This window comes from Mercenaria mercenaria, chromosome 1, assembly GCF_021730395.1.
Source record: "Mercenaria mercenaria strain notata chromosome 1, MADL_Memer_1, whole genome shotgun sequence".
Classification (NCBI taxonomy): Eukaryota; Metazoa; Mollusca; class Bivalvia; order Venerida; family Veneridae; genus Mercenaria; species Mercenaria mercenaria.
This window is the reverse complement of record NC_069361.1, coordinates 110,270,417-110,293,364: the sequence shown is the minus strand read 5'-3', so window position 1 is coordinate 110,293,364 and position 22,948 is coordinate 110,270,417. Positions and strand designations below refer to the sequence as shown.

The 22,948-nt window shown below is 35.5% G+C and overlaps 1 protein-coding gene across 1 annotated transcript in view; it reads right to left on the bottom strand.

The window, feature by feature from the left end:
* LOC123526716 (uncharacterized) overlaps window positions 1–22,948 on the bottom strand; it is a 31,281-nt gene that overhangs the window by 4,336 nt on the left and 3,997 nt on the right. The window contains exons 2-8 of the mRNA XM_045305967.2: window positions 18,392–19,016; window positions 17,001–17,295; window positions 16,698–16,808; window positions 16,325–16,531; window positions 9,851–9,975; window positions 9,191–9,317; window positions 7,874–8,094 (exon numbers count right to left, since the gene is read on the bottom strand). Of these exons, the coding sequence (XP_045161902.2) occupies window positions 7,874–8,094; window positions 9,191–9,317; window positions 9,851–9,975; window positions 16,325–16,531; window positions 16,698–16,808; window positions 17,001–17,295; window positions 18,392–19,012 (1,707 nt within the window). The 5' untranslated portion in view covers window positions 19,013–19,016. The remainder of the gene's footprint in view (window positions 1–7,873; window positions 8,095–9,190; window positions 9,318–9,850; window positions 9,976–16,324; window positions 16,532–16,697; window positions 16,809–17,000; window positions 17,296–18,391; window positions 19,017–22,948) is intronic.

Below are 22,948 nucleotides of genomic sequence, written 5' to 3'. Positions count from 1 at the left end.
CAGAGACTTAAACTTTCGAAAGCCCGGTTTTGCATACATGAAGTGCGAATTGTGCTGACTATTGTAAATTTATAAAGAATTTTGAGAGAAACATTGAGTCAAGGGTTAAGGATAACAAATGAGCTTAACTGAATATTGTTCAAGGGATGCTAGACGTAGTGTCGATGATTGAATAGTCTTACCACCTCATGAATCTTACTGACACGTTAAGTAACCTGTATATTTAATGACCCGCCATTCTTGGCGTCACGTTTAAGTAACGCGCTCTTTTGTTGTTTTGTTATGACGTCCTGTACGTCACTTGTTGTTCTTCCGGTCTATGAAGTAAACAGTCAACGTAAACGGACAACACTTTTGTCTTCATTTAATGTCTCCACGACATTTTGGTGCCGTGACGCAAAAAAAGTGAGCAATGGCAACTAAACTACGATATATCCAGAAGGGTCATAAAGGCGTAGTTACACGACTTCTATCCAAATTCGAGGCAATTCAACAGGAAGCAGTCGATTACGAAGATCTGCAGACGATCGAAAATGCACTGAGACAGAAACAGCAGACGATCATCGAGATCCATGAAAAAATCCTTGATTCAATCTCAGAAGATGACGGTGAACAGATCGAGACGGAAATTCTAGAGCACGATGAGTATATCTACACATTACAGACCAAGATACAGAAAATATCAAGTTTTAAAAAGGTAACTTTGTCTAACTTAAATGTAAATTCCCCAACATTTCATGCGCCCGTTTCCGGCGAATCGTCCCAGACGAACCATGAGCACGAACTTCACGAGAATTTGTCTCACACTAACCCTGCCTCTACCCTCTCACACAGTTCCATATACCACAGACTACCTAAGCTAGATTTGCCAAAATTCGACGGAAACATCCTTGACTGGCAGTCATTCTGGGATTCGTACGAGTCAGCTATTCACACGAACCCGTCACTGAGTGGTGTACAGAAATTCAATTATCTGAAGTCGTCCTTAAGAGGAGAAGCTGTACAGATTATAGCAGGTTTTTCTTTAACTAATATTAACTATGACAAAGCAGTGTCTCTGTTACACGAAAGGTACGGACAGAGAGACAAAATTATACAAACATATATGAAAGCATTGCTAGAAGTTCCAGCCCCTGTGTATACAGTAACCAGGCTGAGAAAGTTCTATGATACCACGGAGACTTATATCAGGGGACTTGATTCATTAGGCCAGAACGAGAGTACATACGGATCACTCCTCACTCCCGTCATCCTTCAGAAGTTATCACCGGAAGTGAGAACGAACATTACACGTGCGCACGGAACACAGTCTTGGTGTTTAAATGACTTAATGCGGTGTATATTGAACGAAGTGAATATTCTAGACGCCGGAAATGCATTGAATACCCCGCAAGAAGTGTTTGCGACAGCATCCTTTCTGACCAAATCTGATATCAGCAGACCGGAGAAAAAGAATAAAGAAAAATCTAGTGCGAAATATACAAAAGTACAGACATGTGTGTATTGTAAGGGAGAACACTCTAGTACAGACTGTTTAAAAGTTAATGATCGCGAACATAGACTAAATATTGTAAAGGAAAAGCAGCTGTGTTTTAACTGCCTAGGAAGTCACAAAGTTAATGTGTGTAAATCCAAATTTAAATGCAAGATATGTTCACGTAGACATCATACAAGTTTGTGTGTAGGAGAATCAACGGCCAAACCAACAGATAAATCTACTGAAGCTCACAACGCGGAGAAAACCAACACATCAGTTCTCCATTCAGCGCACACATTTTCTTCTGGACCCGTTTTATTGAAGACAGCAGTTTCCACAGTAACTTCATCTTGTAGTTCCACCACCGCAAACATCCTGTTTGATGAAGGTTCCCAGAGTTCCTTTGTTACTGAAGCCCTAGCACAGAAAATTCAGCTGCAGCCAACCGGAAGTGAAACGTTATGTCTATCAGGGTTCGGAGACAGAGAAAGACGCATGCGACATCTAAATACAGTTACAGTCTATCTACAAACCCCAAAGCACAAAATTCCGATAAAAGTCCTTATAGTGCCTGAAATTTCCGTGCCTCTGAAAACTTATCAGAAACATGTAAGTGACTTTACATACCTGAAGGGGATCACACTTGCTCATCCTATATCAGAAGATGAAGATTTTGAGATCGAGATGCTAATTGGCGCTGATCATTACTGGTCCGTAGTACAAGATAAAATCATCAGAGGAAATGGACCCACAGCCATTCAGTCGAGAATAGGATATCTTCTGTCAGGACCGTTATATACAGAAAACCATCCCTCCCCACTTCCTGTGTCCATGATGAACATAATGACTTTGCACGTGCAGGAGGAATTGAATTTAGAGAAGTTTTGGGAAGTAGAATCTATGGGAGTGGAACAGAAGACTAAATATCAAGGATGCGACGAATATACTAGACAATACCAAGACACATGCATTACATACGATAACGGACAGTACGTCGCAAGATTACCCTGGAAAGATGATCATCCATCTCTACCCAGTAATGAACTGATAAGCCGGCGCAGAATAGTGAGTATAGTCAACAGACTGAGAAAAGAACCGGAACTGCTGCAGAAGTATAGTGAGATTATTAATGAACAGGAGCAGAGAGGATTTGTAGAGAAGATAGTAGATGACCCATCTAGATCAAGTACAACAGTACATTACATTACCCACCACCCTGTGAAAAAAGAGTCAGCAACCACACACACCCATACGGATTGTATACGACTGCAGTTGTAAGTCAACCCAACATTTCCCAAGTTTGAATGATTGCCTGATGAATACCCCACCACAGCTAAACGACTTGACGTCAATATTACTACGCTTCCGATACCATAAATTTGTAGTTTCCACCGATATTGAGAAGGCGTTTTTGAACATCAGTTTGCATCCAGACGACCGTGACGTCACAAGATTTTTTTGGCTATCAGATCCAAGCAATCCAGACAGTCCACTTCAGGCATATCGGTTCAAGTCGGTGCTATTTGGAGCAACATGCTCGCCATTCATATTAAACGCCACCATTATGAAGCACCTTGAATTACATCAATGTGACGAAACAGAACGTATCAAACAAGGGTTATACGTAGATAACATAATTACAAGCTTACCAGACGACACTACACTGTCAAAATTTTACACTAATAGCAGACGACTTTTTCAGCAAGCTGCCTTTAATTTGAGGTCTTGGAGTACAAATAACCAAGTGTTGCGTGCTAGAATCGAATCTGACGGAGTCAGTGACAAGGACAAATTCACAAAAGTGTTGGGCATGCGCTGGGATTCTACAACTGACGAAATGTTGTTTCCACAAAGATCAAAAATGCCTATGAATGACTGCCTTCTGACAAAACGGGAGATTTTGAAAGAATCGTCCTCTATATATGACCCGCTCGGATTACTAAGCCCAATTACCGTGAAAGGCAAGATACTTATGCAGTTGCTATGGAAACGAAATTTTGAGTGGGACGAAGTGCTGCCAGATGACATCATCAGAGAGTGGTGCAAGATAAGAGGGGACATAGCGAAAGCAACCGAAACGAAGTTTTGCAGACGATACTTTCCCAATGCCTCTCCCACAGATGTTGCACTTCATGTCTTTAGCGACGCAAGTACAAAAGCATACGGCGCATGTGCATATCTTGTTTCCGGTAACCAGAGCACACTCATTATGGCAAAGAATAGAGTAACCCCGGTAAAGCAGCTTACAATACCGAAACTTGAACTATGTGCAGCACTTATAGGATCTAGACTTGCTCAGCATATTACATCGACCATTGACTGTACAAAAGTATATCTATGGAGCGACAGCCAGATTGTGTTGAAATGGATATCTTCCTTAAAATCACAACCAGTGTTTATATCCAATCGTGTCAGAGAAATACGGGAGTTAACAGCTGGTTTTCAGTGGCAGTATTGCCCAACAGATTCAAACCCTGCAGACTTTCTGTCGAGAGGAGTTACTTACGATTATTTTCGCGACAACAGATTGTGGATGAATGGTCCTATCTGGTTGAAAGATGATACGTCATTTCCACAGGGTGATTGCAAACTCATTGTATATGATAGTTGTGAAAATGAAAGTGAAAGCAGTAACAGTGAAGCAGCAGTACTAACATCCACACAGAGTAAACTACCCAATCCAAGTGTTCTAGAGATTATAGACATTCAGAGATTTACCTCGTATCGGAAACTGTTACGTGTTACAGCATACGTTATCCGGTTTGTTAACAACTGCCGAAATGTGAAGAAGTCACGCGGACCTCTAGAATCGCACGAGATCAACACAGCAGCCAGACAGTTAATAAAGCACGTACAGGATATTCATTTCCACGATGTGAAACAGTACCTTTCCCAGAAAGAAAAACGGTGTACCACCATACCAAATCTAGTGAGACAGCTCGATCTATTTCTGGATGAAGACAATTTGATTCGTTGTGGCGGTAGAATTTCCAATGATCCACTATTAGACAGCACGAAATTCCCGTACCTACTTCCATCAAGAAATAACTTTACAGATCTGATTGTAATGGACGCACACATTACACAGTTACATTCCGGCACAGAGAGCACGGTCACCTTCATTCGTCAAAAGTTTTGGATTCCAAGCATTCGTCAACATGTTCGGAAAATTATTCGCTCGTGTGTCACGTGCCGCAAGGTTACAAGTAGACCATACCGGGTACCAGATCCCCCACCGTTACCTAGCGACAGAGTGAAACATGCGCCACCTTTTACAGTCACAGGAATAGACTTCACCGGAGCGTTAACTGTGAAGGAATCAGACGGAAATCTACAAAAGGCTTACATTTGTCTGTTCACGTGTGCCAATACACGGGCTATTCATTTAGAAATTGTACCAAACATGACAGTAGACTCTTTTATTTTGGCTCTACGACGTTTCTTTAGCAGGAAAGCAAAACCAAAAATCATTATGTCGGACAATGCCAAACTACTGAAGACAGAGATCCTTGGGACATACGGTATTACATGGAAGTTTATCCCACAACATGCCCCATGGTACGGAGGCTGGTGGGAGAGGCTCATTGGCGTTACTAAGACATCCATTAAGAAAGTACTCGGGAAATCACTGGTGAGTTTGGAAGTTCTGCAAACTATTGTTACAGAAGTAGAATGTATCGTCAATGACCGCCCACTCACGCACATTTCTACAGACCCCACTGATGAGGAACCCCTTACCCCTTCCCATCTGCTGTATGGGCGCAGAGTTACCTTCCCTGTTTACCCAGACGATCAAGAAGCCACAGCAGACGACATTTCCCACAATTCTGCAGACAAACTTTACAGGTTTAAGTCTGCAACGATTGAACACTTTTGGTCGAGATGGAAGCATGAATATCTCACATCTTTGCGACAGTTTCATAGGATGTCTGGCAATCATGGCGATACTCTTACGGTTGGAGACGTAGTGCAAATACATGACAATAACCATTCGAGAAATCGCTGGTCCCTTGGCGTCATAGAGGACGTTGTCACTGGTAGAGATGGTCTTATCCGAGCAGCCCGTATCAGATCCAGACGAGGTGTTACCATGCGACCCATTGCCAAGCTGTATCCACTCGGGTTGAAATAACTTTATACACGTGATTCGTTTCACGTGCCATGACATGTGATTATATGGACACTTAAATTACTCAGCGATGTACATATACTATTTATTCAATGACATTTCCAGTGATTGCAGTGAAATAATGTTTGTAACTTCATTTATTCAAACGGATGTAATTATCTAGCAAAACTGTGATTTATTACAAAATTGACTACTAAATTTAATCGTACTAGACTTTCAAATTTTATATGATACACTATTATTATTGAGACTGCTTTAAAGTAGATTTACTATGTAATTACTTTATTCATGTATTTAGTCTGAATTTAAGCTTTGCGGGCCCCGAGGGTCACGTTAAGTAACCTGTATATTTAATGACCCGCCATTCTTGGCGTCACGTTTAAGTAACGCGCTCTTTTGTTGTTTTGTTATGACGTCCTGTACGTCACTTGTTGTTCTTCCGGTCTATGAAGTAAACAGTCAACGTAAACGGACAACACTTTTGTCTTCATTTAATGTCTCCACGACAACCACCTCATGAATCTTACTGACCCGATAAGGAAAACTTCTTTTAGAAGCTAGGTCACAGGTCGCGAAAGACACATCAATGGTAGACATATCAAGATGTAGTATGTAAGTCTCAAGAATTTATAACATGACAATAGAAAATATCAGATTACAAGTAGGGTTGATTTGTTTCCAACATGAAGAAACCACTTCAAAGACTTCCTTACATTCGTTAAGGGGAGAATCCTTGTAGCAAATGCACTGTATGGTCAAGACTTAGCAAGCAAAAACGAGCGAGTAAAAACGAGGGTTAAATCTAAGCGATACTTCATGACTCATTTTCTAAATGTAAAACTACTAGACTCAGTATGCATTGTAAAAAGGGTCATAAGTTAACAGACTGCGGCAAAGTTAGATTTACTAATTTAGCAGAAAAATGAAGCATTATTAAAACACTTAATGTGAATTTTGAACATTTAGTAAACTTTTGTCCTAAAGGAGTTGTGAGTTTTTCGGGTGTGGCGAAAAGCACCATAAAATGCTTTATTAAAATCTAAAAAAATGTTTTGCGGTATCTGAAACGAGCTAAACATACAATAAGTTAAGTTTACTAATCAAATGGACGTACGTTAGTGGAAAGGTATGCCTTATTGACCGAAGGTGAAGACATAACATGTAGTAATGACTAATAAATCTCTTAGTTTGTTTATTTCTGCTCATCGTTTAGGACTAGTCCTTTATTTTCAATGGGGACTATACGCCGTTCTTCATGGAATTGCACTCTAGCGTATCATTTAATGTTCCATGTACACGCCATACGAACACATTTGCGGATGCCTCTAAATGGTTTTTTGGTACAAGTATCGAGTTCTGCTCAGCCTGAGGCTAGAAGACTTTGATTATCGCATACATTTCTTCTATCGTCCATAAACAGGCTCAATTAAACTGAGCTTGCTACATTTTCAATAATGTCGTGTTGATCGACCTATGGACCCAGTTTCCACTTTTCCTACTTATGTACAACATAACGAAGAAATTCAGCCCAATTTAAACATGATGGCAGTGACTACTCTGCCGTTGAGGAGAAGTAACATCATTGTGTTGGAGATTGGAAGTTCTATAAAGTTCTTAAAATGTTAGCTTTGCACTCTCCTTATTACAGGAATCTAATTTTAGACTTGTATCCAAGTTTGTTTGGTTTTTCACTGGAGAAAAATTATATAAATGTACATTTCTACGATACTTAAAATTGAACATTACTTTAATTTGTAAAGAAGGGTTCCATCTAATGTTTTGCGTCAAGATAAAACAGTTTTAATAAGCCGTTTTTAAATACTTTCTTTAACTCTTCTCCATCGTTTGATAGTAGCTTATAGTTAATTTCGGGGGACAAATTGTCGTTATAAATATTTTGACGCTTCTATGATTAAAGAGCCGTATATCGAAGAAATTGACTTTGTGGCGGTGTTCTGTTAATCCCAGAAAATTTATTTCAGGCTCATACCCGCGCCCAGTGTTTAACGGAATGAGGCCGTGAATGAACTTTGTCCATTTCCTTCATGTTAAATTTAGTTAAAACCATAAAACATGAAAAAAGAAAATATTTTTGTTTTACGTGCATGATCAAATATATTTCACTAGTGAATAACAGATATTACAATTTCATTGGTGACAACTCAACTTCAACTCGTGAAAATATTGCATCTGGTTCTCTCTTAAATTTGTGAAATGTTTGTTACTTTTGTCCAAAAAATATTGTTATGGTGACTTAAACAATTTACCTTTTCAATCACAGGTGTATCAACTATGTCCTGTCCATGGGACCATAGTGTCTTGATTCGAGCAAGCAGTTCTTTGAACTTGTCTTCAGTATCATATTTTCCAGAAAACTCAAGAAAATAGTCCGATTTCAGGAGAAGTCCCAACCAGCCGTCCGGATCATAATCTCTTTCCATTTTAAGGGGAATAACTGTTTTCTTTTTCTTGTGTGCATATTTAGCTTCTGTTAAGATATGCAAAATATAGCTTACAAAAAACTGCCAAGATGCTTTTTATTATTACAAGAAAGAGATTTTGGTCGAATAAAGCCTGAGATTTATAACAATAATTTTACGAGCAATAGTTTATACGACAATTTGATATACAATGTATTCTGTTAATTAACTACTTAAACATCGTCACACTGAAACTAAAGTCAGCCTGATGTGTAAGACAGTGAAGGTAAAATATTTTTCCGCTGAGCTAACAGATGTGACTAGATATAAATCTTTGACATTTTTTAAAAGAGTACCTTTAAATTTTGAGTAAGGGTTCTGAGTATACCTTATTATTTGTCATTGTAAATCCGTGTGTCAAGTTATCTTAATTAATGTGCAACGAGAATGCTAATGCTAGGCTGCGTCCTAAATGTCTTGTTATAGTTATATATTACTGTGTCATGTTATTTGAATATCCATAAAAGACCATTTATTACAAAGATCTAGACTAAACACAAACAAATTGCCTACTAAATCTTTGACATCTAACTTGTGTACTTGTCACATTGTAGTGTTATATGTTTAAACAGAGTTGTCTGAGCATAATCCATGTATGGCATGACAGTAAATAGGACGGACACAGTCCAAATGGTTTGGTTTCCTGGCAAAAATGGACTTACAAGTGATCTGTTTGTTCAGGACTGTCTACTTTCCTATGGTTTCTTCGATCAGATTACAGCAAAAGTTTAGAAGAATCTTCGGCCATTCCTAGTTACAACATTTTAATTACTTTTCTTTGCGTTTTGGTTGAAAGTCAGAGTGAATTAATTAATCAGATTGATATAACCCAATTGGCAGATCATAAAAAATCTTAATTTGGACCTTCTTCATATAATAACAGAAAAAAAAGAAAGAAGTACACTTCCTTATTAAGGAAGTGTTTAAAGTTTTTCATGTCAGAATTGCTATACGTATATTCAAATCTTTAGAAAACTGCACTGACATCCTACAATACTTATCAGGCATAGGCCTTAACATCTTACTTTCTGCATGTGTTAAAACTGATGATTATAGAAACGGGGTCACACAGCTGTATGAAGATATCAAATTTATTAAGCATACCGTACTGGCAATTTTCACTTTCCTTGTACTTCCTTGAATAGCACATCAGAAAAATGCTTGCATTTTCTACAGCATCTGCCATCGTTTCGTACACACATCCACCCATTTTGTCCACATCCATCCATACCTTAAAAAGTATTTCTTGTTGACACATGAATGGGAACAAGTTCAGTAGATTTTTATTGATTATATTATTCTGTCTTTAGTTAAATAATTCCCGAGAGATGCAGGACATTTATGCTGTCTTTTCAAAAAAAAGTGAATGCATCAATAGTCTAAGCATATTGCATATGTGTAAGTTTTAAAAAAATGAAAGGTTAGGGTGGATTTCTCGGAAGTACAGAGAACACCAGAACACAGAGACAGCCAACAAACAAACAAGCAAGAAAAACGCAACTCAATGGGGCACGAACCAGGGACGGCCGGTGGCAAAAAAATAGCGGGCACCTAACCTCACTCATAGTAAAAGGAATGAAAAGGTTTATTCAATGCATGGTCGCCCTTTGAACTATTTTATTATTTTTATTTTAAAGAAAGTTGTTTCATGTTTGTTAAAGATATACTTGTGAGCCTAAAGAACAATCATCAACTATCTTTTTAGTCTTTTCGCTACATGCGTACTGCCGTTACTGCAACACAAAATTTAAAGATATATTTAACCTTAAAGCCACTGTCCTTCAACTTGTCTCTGATAGTAAGAAGAAACTTCCTGTCATTACGCTGGTATGATATCATTACATGTCCTGTGTTTGTATCTGGATCATTCTTCTTTTGCATACGTTCACCTGTTTATTAAATAGAAAACAATTGCAACAACACACCCGATCAAATAAAATTGCGACTAATAGACAGACTAACTGTTTATACATTGATTTTACCTGTTTCATTTTAAATCTTTTTAAAAGAAATTACCTTATCATTTTGATATATTCTCATTTATTTCAATGATGATCAGTAGTACCTAAATAAGTGGGCTCTATTGTGTACCCCGTTTTCGTCCGGTACACCGATTCCGCCCAATTTGTACTCGTTTCAGTCGGCTAGTAGCGCGCAAAATGTAAACAAACAAAAACAGAATGCAAAATATTCACAGTTTAACAATTAAAATCTAAATGATGAATGAAATTCATCTTATATATGATTTTGAATGTGAGGTCATACTTTGGTATACATCTGTTCTGTTTATCAAAATCATATTGCACATTTATGCTACATATACACATATCAGCGAACACGTGTAGTTAATCCACGACTGACATACATTTTCACATCAGCCAATCAGAATGTGTTTGTAATCTAGACCGGAACTTCACTAGAGAAGTTCAGCGAAGTTTTTTGTGTAACGTTGAAAAAAACTATAAACTACGCGTTGTTTCTCTCAGATAAGAAATATTGAACAAAAGTGATCGGTACACAATGGAAGATAAATTACCACTTGTTCAATATCCACAGTATATATTTACCGAATTGCGCGTTTTAGGTATGAAATGCACGATTGAAATGGGTTAGTATATTTTCCTGTTCATGACCATGTTTATTAGATAAACATTTGTACACTTACGGTTATTTTGTTATTTTTCTACGGTCGCTGTTTTACATTTGGTTAAGTATTTGATTATTATTACTGCCAATTTCAGAAAAGCTCGCCGAATGGGCGTTTACATCAAACGCATGTAGTAAATGACGTAGCTGTCACTCTAGTTATCAGTGAGAGGATCATGCGTGTAGTTTGCTCCGCCCAAAAGTGTATTTCTATCGATCGCAGTGGTTTAAAATGTACAAAAAAAAAAAAAAAAAAAACGATGTAAAGGGTTAGGTACAAAAGTAAAATATTGCGGGAATTTATTTCAAGATAATCCTGCATAATGCGTACATGTATACATGTGCATGACACTTATTTCGATTAAAAATTTGAACTGTCTGAGGATTGACACTGTTGTACTCTAAACGAAATACAACAAAACTTATTATTTCTTAGTTCGATTCTTTCAAACCAAATCATTCGGAGAAGTAACAACAAACACTGTGATATATTGAGTAGGTACAGTCTCGTATTGTGTATTATACTTCAACAAAATTTCTTTACAATTATACCTGTAGCAGTGTCACTATATCGTCAAAAAACAAAGTTTTGTGTAAAAAGTTTTCAGTCTGTTCAAAACTAGATCTAATCATGTGTCAACATTTTCAATGTTCATTCCAAATGTATTACATAATGATAAGCACAGTTCAAGTATCGAAATTGTAGAATGACAACTCTCCTTATATAGTCCAACATAAACAATTCATCATTTGTTTTCCTAGTTCTTGTAAACGATCACTTCAATCATTTGTAAAAATGACTATTAATAAACTTTGATAATGTAGCAGTTGACCTCTTTACAATCGATACCGTTTACTTTCAAATACAGGTTGCAATATAGCCCCAAGGTAATTTTATTACTGATATCTTTCAACACCCCTGGGCTTATCAAGAATACATACAATACTCCAACACCACTCATTGAGTACACTCAAATAAATTGCCTAACGGTAGGAAAGATTCCATTTGTATTCATAAAGGTGAGTGACAGTCGAGCCAACTCGCAAGAGTGAGTGTCTGTTGAAGGGAGGTCCTGGGGACCCTTGAGTGTTTCTCAAGGTCTCATAATGTTAGTTTAGATGATAAATTTTCAATATCTAATTAATTTGAACGTAAGATAACAGTGTCATATTAAAGCGGAAGTTCATATTTGTGCAAGGTATTTTGGAAAAATATAAAATGTTCTTTTTTAATACATGTTGTTAAGAACGATGAAAACACAAAAAAGGCTGTTTGAATATTCAATTACGAAACCTAGCCTAACGGAGCTCATCAGTCACTCCCAGAAACACACGACGTAGTAATAAATATTTATATTTCACTAGCTTAGATATCCGTTAATTTATATTGAAATATATACAATCCGTCAAATTAAATGTCATGAAGAACCTGTCATTATTAAATCTCATTGTTTAAATGACAACGGAAACATTTACTTATACAAAAAATATGAGCCGCGACATGAGAAAACCAGCATAGTGCGTCTGTAGTCTGGTCAGGATCTATGCTGTTCACTTTCAACGCCAATTGCAGCTAGAGTAACTATTAGCGAACAGTAAGAATCATGAGCAGGTTGATCTGGATTCATGCTGGTCGCAAACGCACTATTTTGGTTTTCTCATGGTGCGGCTCAATTATGTTTTTAACTAAAACGTATTTCCTTTCCTACATGGTAAAAAGCTACATATGATGAGATGTAATCCGAATGTCGGTAAAATACAATGTGATGAGGTCACTACTAGTATAATTATGCGTCTATCTGGGTCTGGTGTCTATAATGCTACATGTATTTCGATTTTTCAAAAGTTCGACGCCCAGAATAATGTCGAAGTTGGACAAGATATGATAGGAAAACTATAATTATGATTTTAAACTTTCAAAAGCACATGTGACTCTGATTAACTGCATATTGTCAAATGGTACTGTCGTTAAATTCTAGTATTTGTGACAGGCAATTTAACGGTGAATAAAGTCTATCCAAGATCGCCTTTTACAATTCAAATTCTACTATCACAATTTTAAATGAAATTAAAGATAAAACACTTTTACCGATATTTTCTCTCAAACGAGTCCACTTCTGAGACACTTAAGTTCTGTATATATACGCGTGATGTGTAAAATATTAAAACAAAGGATTGTCTTCGATTGAAATTTCGTTGGAAAAGTCTTCCATATCAAAAATTATACATTTTTCATAGAAATCCGTCAAATTATTACTGCATACAGAAACCATGTAGTATGTGATGTCATGAACATTTTAGTCAAACGGAAAAATAGATGTAAAAATAAGCTGTTAGTCTAACTCGTCGCCCTAAGTCAATGCTGACTTCTGCTTTATTGCAATAATGTGCCCGTGTGATTTCTATACTAGGAATTGTAGTATCCATCCATCATGTGACTATCCCCGTAGTCAAGTGGTTAGTCGCTAACTTGAAATCACTGTAATCTCTGATTTGGTCAATTGGGTGGGTGGGGAGGGCATGGGTTCGAGCCTTGCTACCGATCATATCTCTTTATCTGAGAAATTTGGACGTTTCTTGCAGAGGTTCTTCCCATGTACCACGGCTATATTTCAGTTAATTCAAGCCAATATTTGGTAGAATCTCAAACTCACAGAACTGTTTATTGTCGTTATAGCTTGAGTAACGTATTTAAACAGGGAGTTTTATGTTTAAATTAAATATTTTACTTTTTTGACATGAAAAGTGATGCCAATCGGGCTATGATTTACTATTGTAAACTTAGATCTCTGACCAAGTGGTAAAAACACATGTGTAATTTTACATGTATAAACATTATGCGCTGACTTAATTTGCATTTTGCAGTGAGGCTATAATGGATTAATGATTGTTATCATCGGTGACAGAAAAATTAAGTACTTTTAGATAATGCGACACTAATCGGGACAGTTTTTACGTAATTGTAATCGGTCACAGATTGTAAAAAATGTTTGATTTGAAACTGATTCTAAGATACGGCTTAAACTGTAATATCATCAAGTTTTAAAAACCATAAATACATTGTATGACTGACAATTTATGTGTTGTTAAGACAAATTAATGAGAAAAACCCACATAACTTGACTCGCGACTTGGGTGGAGTTAAAGTAAATGACGGTTACAAAATTAGCCACTCACGATAAGAAAATCGATATCAGTCAGTGACTACAAGTGTATGATGCAAACACTGAAACGGCGAGCTATTCTGAAATTGGCAGTATATTTCTTTGTGTTTAAATGTGCCTTTATATCTTTAAGTTACATGCTTTACAAGAAATGATTTGAACTAAATGTTCGTTGTCACAATTCATCGAATTAATTTTATGAAAGACAATGGTGTTATTGCGTATGAAAGCTTTTTATTTGTGCACGTCATTTATTTATTTTTGAACTTACATTTTCAAGAAGTTATCATGTTACAATCAAAATTACAAAAAATAATTTTATTTTAGGTATGCAATATTGTACTTACACTGAACATGTGATTAAATATTAGAAACGAATGAAAATATGATTTAATGTATTACTATTTCCATACACCTGTCTAGATCGCCACTCTTACTAACTCTGGATAATTTAATATATAGAACGGTCTACCAAGAATAAAATTCAAAAGTATAAAGAAATTCTGATCTTCATTTTAAATTTCTTTCTTTTAAATGTTTTGTTTGTTTTGGGTTTAACGCCGTTTTTCAACAGTATTTCAGTCATGTACGGCGGGCAGTTAACCTAGTTAACCTAACCAGTGTTCCTGGATTCTGTACCGGTACAAACCTGTTCTCCGCAAGTAACTGCCAACTTCCCCACATGAATTATCAGAAGTGGAGGACGAATGACTTCAGACACAATGTCTTTTATCAAATCGTCACGGAGAACATACGCCCCGCCCGGGGATCGAACTCGCGACCCCGCGATCTGTACTGACCTAAGCGGGCGGGCTTCTTTTAAATGAGTGTATATATAAAATAAAACACAACTGGAGAACAATTAAAACTAGTGAATGAAACATTGCCATGCAATACCAAGTCCGCTACTGGAAGGTGACTATAATTATCTCGCCTGCAGCATAACCTTATGATCTTATACCTGTCATTGATGTATATACAATATTGTACTATATATACAATATGTGTAACACGCATCGTTTTGATTAAAATTTATATATATAAAAAACTACAGTTGCTGATTCTGATAACTTCTATAAATATACAGAAATATTTAATTCCAATTTTGCTAGGGGTCAGTGTATTGCGAATGATAAGTCGGAGTTCTTGACTGGACACAAAACAGACACTGTTACTGCTTTGCTAACTTTTGACTTCCAAGTATGACCTTGACCACTGAGCTCTAGGGGTCTGAAGATGTGGATGACACATCGTCTTATTATGAGAAATATTTGTGCCAAGTAATCCCTTGATGGATGACAAATTAGGGACAGGACAAGGAAAAAACATACTAACATTTGACCTCCAATTTGACCTCCAAGCGTGACCTTGACCTATAAGCTAGGAGTCTGGGGTTTGCGCATGCTACGTTATCTGATTATTGGGAAAATTTGTGCCAATTAATATTGTAATCCCTCAATGAATGGCAAAACTCTGCATCGGACTTTAATTTGACCTTTAAGGTAAGGGTCTGAAAGTTGTGCTTATCATGGGATATTAATATCCCTTCATGGAGTTTTGAGTTACAGACCTAACAGGGAAAAAACCGTGTTTACCTTTGACCTCCAAATTTGAACTTTGAGCTAAGCTTCAGGGTTTTGCGTTTGACATGTTGTCTTATTATGGGGAATATTTGTGCAAAGTAATATTAAAATCGCTCGATGAATACCAGACACGACACTGGGGACAGACTGAATGACGGACGGAAGGACGGACGGAAATGCGCAATCCTATAGTCGCTGAAACTGGTTTTCAACCAGTGGGGGACTAATAATGATATACTTCTATTGCTACAAAAATCAAAAACAGTCAGATCTACTTGGGTTTAAATTAAAATTAGAATTACAAAGAAAAACATACATGTCTAAACTAAATAGATACGTGATATAATATTAACTCAGATAAGTGACGGGTTTGTTTAGGAGTTATTATAAGGGTTTCCAAACTCAGCCCTAAAAGCAAAAATAAACAGATAAATAAATGAATAAATAAAATAGGTTTCCATTAAACAAATTAGATTTCATCTCGGATACCTCTTACGTTTTTGATAAAAAAGACGATCTGATATATGAAACTTCGGTCAAATTATTTATACTGTTTCAAGTTATTTAGTGGATCAAGCCTATGATATATTAGCGTGAAATGATATATACTTTTCACAACAGATGATTGTTCAGACTATATAAACAGGTCAAAAGGTAAGGTCATTATTATGTACATAACATTCTAAACACATGTTCCTTTTTAGTCATATTCAAATGCAATTCAAATAAAAAGAAATTTTATTTTGTCATCAACGAATACTTTTTGGATGTGTAAATTAGTCGAAATCAAGTTTATAGTACTTTCTTTTGATTTTTACATAAACTGCTATATTTGTTGCATATACCTGCTTTCTTGTAAGAAGGGATTGGAGACAATAACAAATCATCCTTTACATTCCACAATGTCTTTTCGCAGGCACTTTTAATCTTTTGGTCATCAGAAGATTCTTTGAGATCCAATAATAAATCAACTACGCCAAGTTCTGATGTTTGCGTCATATCACTACGAATGCTATCGTCAAAAGACAACGCTAAAATTGCGAGTAGACTTTCTGGAAAAAATAGAATGAGAAGTGAGTATAAAGGATATTTTCATGACATTTTAAATATGTCATGAAATCTCTCTGGTAGCTTTACTGAAATGATCTAATTAACATTCACTTTCGTTTCTATCACAATGTATATCATGAAATATAAAACTTCGTTTAAATTTCTCACCAATCTGTTCCTCTTTATCCTCAGATTTTGCTAATTCAATTAATGACTGGAGTGCTTTCAACTCATTCAGCAGTTTTTTGTTGGCATCGTTTCTAGCAAGCTGTCGTATAGCTGTAAAATAACAGTTCTATTATTGGGACGTAGAGAAAAGGATTACTAAATTCAACACTCTAAACTTTAAAAAAGTGAAATACTTAGCACAATTAAGGGCATATTCATCTGACTGAGCTTGACCTGATAAACTTTATTGCTGTCATTTATACATTAGAAAGTGCTGATTTTAATATAATAGTCTAGTGTTACCTAATGCACACTCCTTGCATGACCAGCCGTTGCATCTACGACTTTCAGTTGCCATGCCTTCGTTCAAAAGCATCAAAAGTTGAGCCACAACAAGAATATGATTGCCTATGATGAGACATTCCTTTTCTGTGACGATATTTGCTAATGTTGCAAGTGCTGATATTCGAATCATTGCTTCTTGAGATTTAAGATAAGGGGCCACCGTAGTCACGAAATCAAGACTTCTGAGACGTTCCACATTCTCTTCTCTCATAGAGACGTTATGAGCGACTCCATGGCAGCTTGAAATAACACGCTGCATAAAAACGCAAATATACATTTTAAAACAGAGATTCAGATATACAAGTGTAAGGTATGCTTAGTAAAAACAAATTGGAATCGTAATGAATATGCAAAAACCTTTTCGAATACTGCTATTAATGACACATTTATCAAAGCAATATATATCAGCCTCAACACTGTTTGTTTGTCCGTTCAACCGTCTTTCCGTACCCGGACACATTCCTAGCTCCTGGATTTTTAAAGGCCTATTCTAATTTTATTCAAACTTGGTACACGTACTGCAGAATGCCGTGAGCATAATCTGTCTTGCTTTTTACAGGGTCTTCGATTAAAATATTGGCATTTTTTCTGGCCAATATCTTTGTTTAAAATTTCATCTAAACTCAGTATAATTAACTATCACCACAATGTTGTGAGTAATGTATTTTACTCTTACGTCCAGTCCAAGGCCGTGACTAGTTAAAAAAATGTCCGAAGTGTTTTACTTTCTTGTTTGTGCCATATTTTTGTTACCCATTTTTCTAATTTTGTATTGAGCTTTGGAAAATGTGAAAACTGGACTCTTTATGAATGATCAAGATCATTAGCAGGTGATTGATCTGACGATGATTTTCCTAGGACATGTATTGCTTTACTTATACTTAGATTGTGACTTTGTACTTTATGTACAAATATTTGTCACAACATTTCGGCGTGGAGTCAATAGGTTTTAATCCGTATCTTCTCATTCTTACTTTATTTAAACTTGTAAAAGGTACTTTTCACAACACTAATGTGTGTGAATAATCTAATCACCCTATCCTGAGGGCGTCAAAATAGACCATTAAATTGTATTCCGTAACCCTCTCCATAGTCTTTTTCTTTGATGTTTTTTTTTTATAAAGATTTCTTTTGCAATATGCAGTAGTCCTATATTAAGTTTTAGTTTCTACGGTATCGTCTAAGTATCAAAGTCTAGTAAAATTCGTTTGTTTATTAACCTTCGTGTGGCTGGTTATAATAAGTTTACTTCTAGAAAGTCATTGTTTTTGTTGTTGTTTTTTTGTCGTCAGAAATAAGAATAACCCATTGCTATAGAACTGTTTCTGTTTGTTTTTAATAATCATTACCTTTAGCCTCTCATTTTGGATGTCATTTTTCGTGTTTGTATCAAGTATTGTTTTGGTCATCTCGAGCACTTTCGTCTCAGCAACTGCAATTGCAAATTTATCTGATATGTCTGTGCAATTATGGAGAATTCCCATCACCAGTATCATGATTCGGTTGTCACTTGCTTCGGTAATATCCCCGGTATCTTTTGTTTCTTCGTCAAGTATTTCTATAAACATGTTCAATAAATCCATTTGCAACAAAACTTCACATAGTTCTTTTTGATATTTTTCATAAAGTGGCCTTTCAAAGCCCCTTTTCTCTGCATCGAAATAGAGTTTACAAATAAAACTTAACTCTTGAATCCTGTGATGTTTTTTACGTGACTCTTCGTTTGCAGATCTGGCATCGTGCAGAATGTTTGCCGACTTTTTTAAGCGTTCGAAGGTTTCTTCCTTGAATGCATTGTAATATACCGTAACTGTAACAAGATCCTCCTCTTCGCTGTCACTGTCGATGTAAATGTCAGTGTCCGAATCTGGTGATGATACCTCAGGCGTACGTTTTGATAAAGTGATTGCATTGGTTTCTTTCCCATTCTCCTGAAAAGTGGTTGAAGCAGCAGATGGTGCAGATCCCATAATGCTTTAGGGGTAAAAGATTTATACAATTACATGTAGGAGCATTAATATATAATTACATAAATAAATGCTAAGACTAAGAAACTGAAATATAGCATAACATGTTTAGACATTATTAGATAACAGTTAAAACTGGGTAGCGAAGATGGTGGAAATCAAAAAAGGTTGATATTGAATGATCGAGTGTTGCACATCATAAAATAATATTAAGAGAATCTAAATGTCTCATTTTCGAATCCCATTTTGAATCTTCTAAAGATATTGCAAACTTGTTTCGAAATACGGTAACTAGCGTTCCGACTAAATGGCAATCCACGGGTATAGTGAAACGACTATACTATTTCGTAGACGGTCCTAAATATCCGAGTATTATAGTAAGGGGTATAAAGTTTAGAAATGAGTGTGCTTATTTTTACTTTATTTCAAGTGAAGAGATTTTTCTTCTTCTTTTGAATGATACATGTATATATTTTTTTGTAAAAGAAAATGATGAACACATATAGTTTATTACGATTTATTTCCACTAATTTGGAAGAAGAGTTTAAATTCAGCGCGAAGTTGTTGTTGTAGCGTCATGTGCCGAAGATATGTAATGCCACTTAAATTATTTAACCATTTGAGTTAATTTGTATTTGAATGTTTGATTTAACATAATAAGCTTAAATGAAACAATTTTGTATTAATAACACACACACTTTACAACATGGTAAAAACAAGTTGTTTAGCGAAATCTTTTGTTTGATAAAAAGTATATTCTGCCTAAATTAGAAATGCGTTTAATGCAATGAAATATGAATTTTATTGCTAATATTATTATTGTTATTATTACTTTTGACTATAAAACGTATTTTTAATAATTAAAATATCATTACAAAGTCACTTGATTCAAATGATTACTTAGTAAATGTTAATTAAGTAAGAAATAACTAATTTTATTTCTTGTTTGTTTGTATATAAGTTTATTTTTAGTCGCCAACGGTAACCTATATAGGCGACTCCTCCAGAAGACTGTTAGTAATCTTAGCGTGAGGATAGTGCAAGATACAGAAGACGCTCCAATTCCTGAAGCCTCCCTGGCTCTTTAGCGTTCTTAGTTGGAGAAGTGAGGACTCAAACTCATGATCCCTGGTTTCGCAGTCAAACAGAGTTACCACTGGACCACTGCGTACGCTCTGTTTTATTTCTTATGAAAAGCCTTTTCTTTAATATAGTTTGTAACTAAAGTGACAAGTGAATCAATTATAGACCTTGAGCTGACAAAAGACCCCCTCCACCCCTCAGGGATATTTTTACACTATGACTTTCTTAAAGCATATAATAAGAGCTATCATTCCAATTATTCTACCATTTGGCAGTCGGGTTCTTTTTACGTTACAGACTACTATATACGTTACATTAATATTTTTTTAAAAATACTGACTGGCACTACAGTTAGCCATAAATGGTCTACTGGCTACACAATATGTCAATATATAAAGAAAGAATATAAAGATTTATATTTTGTAGGTAAAAGTTCCACTAATATGTATGTGTTTTACGTTATTAAATGTACATTACCAAATATTGTAATTAAAATAGAAAATATAACTATGTTTTTTATATTTCATTTGAAGTGTCTATATCAAAAGTGTTATAAAAAGAAGATGTGGTTATAACAGATAAGAGTTTGATATACATCATTTTTAAAATATTTCTTATTATTACGAAAAAATAAGCGATAATGTATAGTAAAGAAGATAAAAGTAATAATTGTTGACTATTAGAGTTTAAGATTTGAAAAGGAAAGTAAAAAAATATTTTTGATATGGTAAAATATTTTCTTCAAACAGATATGTAACATGTACAAATTCCATAAATATGTATAATATATTTTAAAACATATAAATATGTAACAAAATATAAATCTATATAATGAAATTTACTAATTAATCAATGATATATAATTTTCTTAAAACTGAACTTACAATCAAGATTAACAAAAAATCATTTTTTATGTAAAATAATACTGATTGCATTGAGTGAAAAATTAAACGAAATTAAATAAATAAATAAATAAATAAACAAACAAAAAACAAACAAACAAACAAACAAAATAAAACAAACAAACAAACAAACAAACAACTAAATAAATAAATAAATTACAAATGTGTTAAATGATTTGCAGAGTGAGTGCTCAGACTTGCTTCCTATATGGTAACTTTGAATTATTCAATAAATAGTAATACTACAGTACATCATATCTTACAAACGTAATGCAAGTAATAAAGTTGGCCAGAAATATACTATAGACACATGTGCCTTGGATGTAGCTAAGAAGGCATATACATTGGGTCTGCAGCCTAGAGTTGAACTTTCAGAAGACACATCCCTAATATTACAGAAACGGGCTGAAAGTCCATGCATAGAAAGTTTGATTAATTTATATAGATATCGATGTCCATCAAAGCAACAAAGATTAATGCTTTTGATATATAGCATCTCTGTACAAACTGTGCTCTTTGTTCTTTGCATTTGACTACAATAATTAGGCCCGATATGTCCCCGTTTTCCTGTTGACGTTTGATGAATATAGATCCATGTACAGAAGAGCTACTGCGAAGTAATGGTTTTAGTGTAATACATTTAGTGTATCTAGGTCTTCTGTACCAGCATTGCGAAATGCTGAAGATATTGTGTGTTGTCTGGTATCCCTGCGAAAGCAGAAGTCGATTATGACCTTAAGGCAACTGAAATAGGTGAAAAGACAATGGATGAATTTATCAAAAGAAGATTGATCGAAAAATCATTTCCTTTCTATTACCCGATAAAGAGAAGCAAACTTAAAACATTTGCCACAGCTGAAGTTACAAGGAAAGTGACCAATTCTCAAAACACAATACCACAGATAAGAGCAGAAAGTAACGTGTCTGAATAGTTGGTATTTTGGCTGTTCAGCATGACAAACATCTAGAGTTGATTCTTTCTTTTCCTCAAGGACCTGTCCCCTGGCCGTTATAGCTACTGCAGATGAAATGCCAGTGAAAACAGACAAGTCAAATCTACTTCACTATGTAGAGGCTAACCAGCTGTCCAAAAAGATGATTGTTTTGGTGTTTGACAATAACGCAATGCTGCAAGCTTAGTAACCATCCCTGCAACATTGTAAGACGTAGCTGAAACTGTGTTGAGCCAACTACCAAAGCTCATGTCGATTTTGTAATTGACACTTACAGTCCTCAGTTGATCAAATCATATGAGTGTCGAAAATGTGGATCTGCTCCAAAATGTCAGGAGCGAATACCAAAACATCATGTGACAGGGACGCTTTCATGTCAAATAGTGAAAACAAAACACAGTTGATCAATCTTATTTTCAAACAATGAAAAAAAGTTGCAGGGAAAATAACTGTATTTTGTCAATGGTAAAACGTGTTATTTACTTAAAGTGAACATAGGAACAACGTTCAAGATCGACCTTATGTACCACTATACTCTACACAGGAAGAAGCAGACACAAGAATAATATTCACTGATTAGACATCAGTACTACTAGCACTACTACACAAAAGACGACAATCAAAGTTAGATCACCAGATACAAACGTGTTTGTGTTATTGGTTATATCTTCAAGAATATGAAATACTTTTTTATTTGATATAGGAACAGGCAACAAGAGACACCTTTTAAATGTTCACAACATGACCACTGTAACGGCATCAAAAATATTGTCTGTGCAATCTATGTATACAAAGAAAACAATAACGTCAACAAACTTATATATTATATATGTTTCTTGAACGGTATCAAGTACATTCTGGCAATGTTCTGAATACGTAAATGGTATGGACATAAGTCTATTGCCACTGTGCCAATTGTCACTTAAAATGCACATGACACATGTTAACTATCAATTGTTCATTTGGATTTATGCTCATGAGAACTACCCAATTCTACCAAC